General features: G+C 37.0%; 1 protein-coding gene across 1 annotated transcript; it reads right to left on the bottom strand.

The window, feature by feature from the left end:
• Positions 1-3,504: 3,504 nt before the first annotated feature.
• LOC131975146 (ras-related protein Rab-27B-like) lies at positions 3,505-7,755 on the bottom strand. The gene is made up of 5 exons (XM_059337709.1): positions 7,379-7,755; positions 7,200-7,285; positions 5,724-5,827; positions 5,406-5,529; positions 3,505-3,694 (listed from the first exon to the last, which is right to left on the bottom strand). The coding sequence occupies exons 1-5, from the start codon at positions 7,529-7,531 to the stop codon at positions 3,505-3,507; spliced, it is 657 nt and encodes a 218-aa protein (XP_059193692.1). The 5' UTR covers positions 7,532-7,755.
• Between the last annotated feature and the right edge of the window lie 66 nt (positions 7,756-7,821).

The raw sequence follows: 7,821 nt of genomic DNA, 5'->3' as shown, positions 1-7,821 counted from the left end.
AGCTGGCCATTTAATTGATGTCATAGATGTGTAAATTTAAGGATAAGTTTCTGTCGTCCCTCTCATTAGGAATGTTTTGTAGGTACACCAAAGACCATGTGTTCAAACGAACTATAGCTTGGTACGGATCGATTCGGGATTTTGGAAGATGTATGAAAACTAACAGGTATTATCATATAAGAAATGGAGTATCCCTTTTTTTAAATGTAGAATTTGATGTTGAATATCACTTTTTGTGGCACAAAAATCATTTTTACACGTTTTTTTCAGCCAAAGTAATGTGGTGGAATTTATTTGTGACTCCATGAATGTCCTCCTGTAGATCGATTTGTTTAAAAAATCCACTGACATGAATGCGGGACATTTTAAGTTTCTCTTTAAATTTGAAAGGGTAGTTTGGATTTTTGGGGTTGATTGAGGTACTACAGTGTACAGGTGCATCTCAATACATTAGAATATCATAGAAAAGTTTATTTATGTCAATTAAAAAAGTGGAAATAACACATTATACATATCCATTACACAGAATGAAACATTTCATGTCTTAATTTATTTAATTTCATTTAATTATAATGATCATGGCTTAAATTTAATGAAGACCTAAAATTCAGTGTCTCAATTTTAAAAAGTATGTTTACTATGGAAATGTTGGCCCATATGCACTACTATACTTGGTTGGGACTATTTGACTTGAACAACTGGAAATGGACTTTTCATGATATTCTAATTTATTAAGATGCACCTGTATTATTAACAGTAGATGGCGTTCGGTATGCCACCAGTTTGGAGAAGCAGGCAGGAGTACTAGCACAGAAGCTAAGCAATGTACTGCTATCAACGGGGCAGCAAAATGTATTTTAGCCACCTAAAATAAAGGCCCACCTAACAAAAATCAATATCAGTTTGTGTACGCTATATTTAGAATATTTTCACTGCCCTACATTGGTATCAGGCAGCTCTGTTACAGAGTCTGTGGAGGTTATTTAGGCTCTCTTTAAAGCCAAAAACAGCCATTTTACTTACAAACACAGGAGTTGTGAATCTTCTGCTGCCTCAATCAACTGGTTTTTTTGTACCATAGTGTGACATTGGTGAATTTGAACTCACCCTTTGAAACACTGAAGTCACTCAATAACACAAACAAACTTAACAATTGAGGCATTGGTAGACCCGCAAGTTCTGTTTTCTGTGAGTTAAAATTACTGTTTTTGTCAATATAGTTTGGTGGCTTTGATGAGAGCATAAAAACTTAAAAAAAAACGTAAAGTCTTCCTGAGTAAACTTATAAATCGCTGTCTGACATCAAGGAAAAGTGCCGAAAATATTCTAAATTTACCGTACACATACACTAATGTTGTTGGGGTTTTTTTAAGTGACCTTTTTAAAACTTGTTTTCTCCAAACTTATGGCGTGCCGACCAAGAACCTTATATAACCCTAACACTTCAAAGAAATCCAAACTATCCCTTTAGTCAAAATCAATGTGTAGAATGTGTGTAAACAATAATGATGCTAACAAAGTCTGTGAGGATTGTATTTGCAGTCGGAATAGCAGTATATCTTTTTGTGCATTCAATTTAAATGACAAGACGGTAACATATACATAACCTAAACATAAAATGTCTTTTATTCCAAACGCAGCACTATACAGGAATAATTCCAACAACCCTTTAACATTCTTGTACTTGTGTTCGATCTGCATGGCAACTTCGTTCCATAATGCATAAAAAAGCTTGGCTGCTTATGTACATGTCGTATAAAAGTCATAAATCATGCAAGTGACTTTGCTATCTCGGTTGTTCTAACAAAAACGATCATCCATATAAGAAATGTAACCATGTCTTAAATGTTTTTTTGATTATACTCCATGATAAATATACGTTATGTGCCTGCATATTCCTTCCATCAATGCCTCAATGTGTCAAATAAACAGTATTTTTCTCTGATATGACCCATTTGAAGACAATACTTGACCTTTTTTTGCTTCATCATAACCACTTTGAGTGTTTAAAACATCCCTGTTTTTACAATAATACCTATGTTCACCCACTATATACAATCTTTTAAAGTCTTGTGCTCCTCTATCTCCTTTTTTTCTCACTTCCCACAATGCACAGGCTGTGGATAAATAACAGTACAGACAGTAAATGTCAAGAGAGGAATTCACACTGTTATAACAATATTGGGCCAGATATTCTCTAATATTTTAGTTGGCTTTAAAGGGAATTATTTGGATTTTTTAAAGTGGGGTACTAGTCTATAGTCAGTGTATTACTACAGTAGATGTCGGTCAGTCAGTACAGCCCCAGTTTGGAGAAGCAGGCACAAGTACTGTTTAATATCAGTATTCAATATCAAAATCAGCTTAAGTGTATATTTAGAATATTTTCACTGCTTTATATTGCTGTTAGACAGCCCTGCTTAAGTTAACATTGAGGAAATTGAAGCTGTTCTATGCTAACATCAAGCCCACCAGACTCCATTGACAAAAACAACAATTTTACTTTGCATAACATACGAGTAGCTGGCCCTCTGCTTCCTTAATTAGTTAGTTAGTTTGTGGTATTATGTGACTTTGGTGTTAGGTCAGATTCACCAATTTCACTCAATAATACTAAAAAACTATCCCATCGATGCAGCAGTCAACCAGAAACTCCCTTGCTCAGTGATCTAAAATCACTGTTTTTGTCAATGGATTCTGGTGGTTTTAACCAGAGCATACAGTCATGGAAAAAAATGATTAGATCACCCTTGTTTTCTCTAAATTCTTGTTCATTTTTATGCCTGGTACAACTAAAGGTATATTTGTTTACCTTTAGTTTACCCATATTCCATCCATCCACAATCATTTGATATGAGATACCTACATGCAATATAGTATATCAGCTAATTGGGTTCATGTTAATGTACTTTTAGTGCAGCATACTGCGTAATGTGCTATCTCACAATTAGCATGCTAAGCGGAGATTTAAGCCCTTTCTTACGCATCAGTTTGATCCATTGAAAACAGTAAAAACAAAACTTTATTACCTGACAGCTAAGCATAATATGGATGGAAAGATAGCATTTCTGTGTTATTTATAGAAATGACAACCTTTAGTTGTACAAGGCATTAAAATGAACAAGAAATTAAAGAAAACAATTTTTTCCATGACTGTACTTCCCCATGCATAAACATAAACAGAGCTTTCTAACAGCAAGATAAAGCTGTGACAAAATACTAAATAATAAATCATATAAAATAATAATAATATAATAAATAATAATAATATAGCGTATAGTTAGACTGATGTTGATAATTTTAGGTGGTTTAAATAAGTACCGACATCTACTGTAAATAATACACTAACTATGTATCTCATTCAACCCCACTTCAAAAAATCTATCCCTTTAAATGATCCTCTAACCGAACAGACAGCCTGGTCAAGCTCCAGAAAACAGCAGCAGTTTAAACATTCAGTGTTATTTTGGGAGAATGTGGGACGAGAGGTTGCTGGTGGTAGCATCAGCAGGAACACCACCTCTTCACTTGAACCGCCTCCACTTCATGGCTGGCGACGGGGCTGCCGTTGGGCTCGGAGCTCTGGCCTCCGTGAGCGCCGCGCTCCATCCTCTTCATCACCAGGTCCAGCAGGGTGGACACCGCCGGGTCCACGTCAACACCCGTCATCGCACTCGTCTCAAAGTAGGGGATGCTGACGAGGAAGGAGAGAGGAGTTGAAATTAAATTTTAAAAATCCAAACTATCCCTTTAATCAAAATCAATGTGTAGAATGTGTGTAAACAATAATTAAAACAGTAAAATAATAACAGGAGTGTGGTTTCACCTTAGTTACCTGCTCAGTTGTATGGTGGGTGGTAGAACAAAGAGGAGTGAGGCTCCAATATTTTTGTTGAACATCTCTTTTAAACGTCCTTTTTTGATCAAGTTTTGCCTCAGGTTTTACTCTTACGTTTTTCTAATATGACAACTGGTTGTCAGTTCATTTTTGTTCGCGTAATAAAACCGTTTAAAGACTCATCTCTGGACTTCATGGATTCTCTGGATGTATTGGTTGGAACGCGTCACAGTAAAGAGCCCACTTAGCCTCTTAGCGGCTTTTTTAAATGGACAGTAGTCGCCATAAACAGCACTCTAAAAAGGTAAACAAACATCTGTGATGCATGTACTTTCTTCTTTTCACCTCTCTTAATCTCATGAACATTCATCTCGTGACCCCCAAAGTTTGGAATCCACTGTGCTGAAATTGAATTATTGATCAATATAGGAGAGTTGAAAACAGCTCACTAGCACCATCCTGTGGTGTACTGGTGAAAGATTAAAAGTAGCATTGAAGTAAACCTGTTTTTAGTACTTTATTTAATGAGCATGACACTGAAGTAATATTACCTAAGTTACTAACACACTTGTGAATATCTAAGATAATAAATGTGTAAATAAAACATGCCAATAAATGAGTGAACTCCCCCTATATGAAAACAAAACTACTTTTTTTGCCCCAGAGGTCAGGTGTTATGTATAAAGTGGTTCAAAAATTAACCTCTGCTTTAATTTTGATCAGGCGGCAACCTCCGGGTCTGAGCAAAGCGGCAAACCAGGAAGTGCCTTAAGCTGCATTCTACCAAAAATTCCAGCAGGGGGCGCTAAGTTTGGCTGCAAAACATTTCTGTCCATCCATTTCAATGCAAATTGAGAAAACTTCTCACTTGATTAATTACCTCAGAATTTTTATAGTACTATAGTCTCAATCGCTAGTAAAAAATCTTCTTCAAGATAATTTGATGTTAATAGTTCAAATAATGGCCCCATTTAGAATAAAATAGAAGATAAAGATTGTATGATTTTGGGGCGTGGCTACCTTTGATTGACAGGTCACTAACAAGGCTAGCATCATCAGGAGAGAAGCAGAACCATTCGTATCCATGGCAACATGTCAATAAAGTTATGTATAATGTCATGTAGATATAAAAAAGGACGTTTACCAGTTTGGTCTCATAACTTTGACCCTTTCACTGTATTTTCACTTAATGACAGTTTATTTGAACGTTTTGTTCAGTAAAAATGTCTTGTTCAGCGTTTGGTTTTTGTTTTTTGCTAGCCAAAACTAATATCCCAGTTAATGCTAACATGAATTAGCAGCGGCTTCTCTCAGTCTGGTTGAGGTGTAGAGAGGCTGTAGTCAGTGTCGTCAGATGTCTCTCGCTCCTCCACAGTGGACGTCACAGTCACTACGTCCATTTACGTTTATACAGTCTATGATTTTGATTCATTTTTTTTATTTTTTATTTTTTTACAATTTATAGAGTCCTATTAAATGTTTTTTTTTTTGTGCTTTTTAAGATCAGCACCAAAGCTACCATGGAGAAAAAGACAGCCTTTATCATGTGCTGTATGTGTCGCCTCACCCGTATCTGTCGGCCAGATCTCGGGCCTGTCTGATGTGAACATCCCTCACATCCCGGAGATCTGCCTTCGTGCCCACCAACACAATGTCTGGACTATCACAGTACGCGTTGGCCTGGAGCTGACCTGGACCAACACAGAGGAAGTCATTTAAACCCGTGAAATGCAAATAGACATGCATGAGCAAACTTCAAACTCAAGTTTCTCAACTGTACATCTCACTCTTAGTGGCAACATGAAAGAGAGAGAGAGAGAGAGAGGCATTGATCTGAAAGAGTATTGATGTGAAAGCGGAGCAGAGATGCTGAGGCAACACATACTCATCCAGTTCCTGACGTTGAGGAAACTTTGCTGATTGGTCAGGTCGAACATCAGCAGGAAGCCCATGGCGTCTCTGAAGAAAGCTGTAGTGAGGCTGCGGAACCTGGAAACACATTTTTTTGTATGTTAGTATGGATTTTTTATATACAGTCATGGAAAAATGATTAGACCACTCTTGTTTTCTTCAATTTCTTGCTCATTTTAATACCTGGTACAACTAAAGGTACATTTGTTTGGACAAATATAATGATGACAACAAAAATACTTCACAAGAGTTTAATTTAAGAGCTGATATCTAGACATTTTCCATGTTTGTTTGTTTTTGATAATGATTTTTGTTATTGTCAAGATATTTTGTTGTTATCATTATATTTGTCCAAACAAATGTGTCTTTAGTTGTACCAGGCATTAAAATGAACAAGAAATTGAAGACAACAATGGCGTAATATTTTTTTCTATGACTGTATTTCAGGGTTTTACAATAAAAACAAAAACAAGTAAGGTACAATACGAACATGCACAGGAAGACGTCATCTTACAAGGGTAGTCTAATATTTTTTTCCATGACTGTATATAAAAATTATTAATTTGAGAAGATCTCTACCAAACAAATATTTTTTCTTCAGTCTTAAGTAAACAATTAGTATGCCAGGACACCTTGCAGCACAACTATAATTAATTAAGACGTTTTCTTCACACATATCGTCACCCTGTTAAAATAATCGCCTAACTCTTTTTTCAAGTTTTGCAGGAAACACAAAAAACTTCACCAAAAGTGTAACATATGACATTTATTGATCATTTCACTCAAAAAGGATGTAACAAAGGATGGCTATTGGCATAGTAATAACACTGTGTGTCAATTATGTAACTTAACAGAAATAAACGACTTAGCCATTTTTTTGGACATGCCTTTGTGACTTAAGCAAGATATGGTAACACTTTATTTTGAAGGTGCCTACATAAGAGTCACACAAGCCTGTCAGAACATGACATGACAAGTATCATGAGCATTAATGTTACTTCAAAGTGTCATTAATGTTCATGACACATCCCATGTCATGTTTATGACACGCTCATGTCACTCTTATGTAGACACCTTCAAAATAAAGTGTTACCATATCTTGCTTAAGTCACAAAGGCATGTTAAAAAATTGCCTAAGTCACATTTTATTTTGACTTAGGCATAATAACTCAGCTTAAGTCACATACTTGACATAGGCCATTATCTTAAAGGGGTAAAATCACATGATATGATCAACTGAGGATGGAGGCGATTTTACCATAGGTGGCCGGCGTCATGAAGAGATGATTTAGGGAAGAAAAAAACAATTTTGACAAAAAATGACTTAGGCGATTATTTTAACAGTGTGACGATATAGCAGATATTGCACCTTCCTGCAATTTCAGTATTGCACTACTCCATATTGCATTTCCGGTTAGATTTATTGTGCAGCCCTCATCAGATGATTTACCTCTCCTGTCCCGCTGTGTCCCAAAGCTGAAGGTGGACTTTGAAGTTCCTCTCAGTCGTCCCATCTGCACCTTTCCCTGTGTACGCCTAAAGGGAAAAAAAAACACAAAAAAACCCCTCTCACAAGTTATTTAAAACCAAGAATCATCCATGCATGTGTGCAGCAGGAGCATCACTCACCACTCTCTTTTCCCTGAAGTCGATGCCCACTGTGGTTGTGAACTTGCGGTTGAACTTGTTGTCGGTGTACCTGTAGAGAAAGGTGGTCTTCCCCACCCCCGAGTCCCCGAGTGCCAGCAGCTTGATCAGATAGTCATAGTCCCAGTCAGCCATAGTGCAGCTGAGTGCTCAACCTGCCACAGAGGTGAACTCACAGTACAATGCTATGCTGTGATGGATCATGAACTGTAACAGTAAAGACTTCTAGAGGGGGGAAAAACAGGAAAAAGAAAAGTGAAATACTTCCACCTAAGCTGCAGTTTAAAGTCTGAGGGTGCAGGACATCACACAGGCTTATCATAACTCCAGACTCATTAGGCTGTGATCAGAGAGGGGCTAGCACATGACTGGAGCGGGCTTCCACATGAGCAGTCAAATGTCTCGCCCGTTCTCTCAGACTTTGC

This window comes from Centropristis striata, chromosome 7 (assembly GCF_030273125.1).
Source record: "Centropristis striata isolate RG_2023a ecotype Rhode Island chromosome 7, C.striata_1.0, whole genome shotgun sequence".
In the NCBI taxonomy this organism is placed as follows: Eukaryota; Metazoa; Chordata; class Actinopteri; order Perciformes; family Serranidae; genus Centropristis; species Centropristis striata.
The sequence above is the reverse complement of the archived record's forward strand: the minus strand, read 5'-3'. Positions and strand labels throughout refer to the sequence as shown.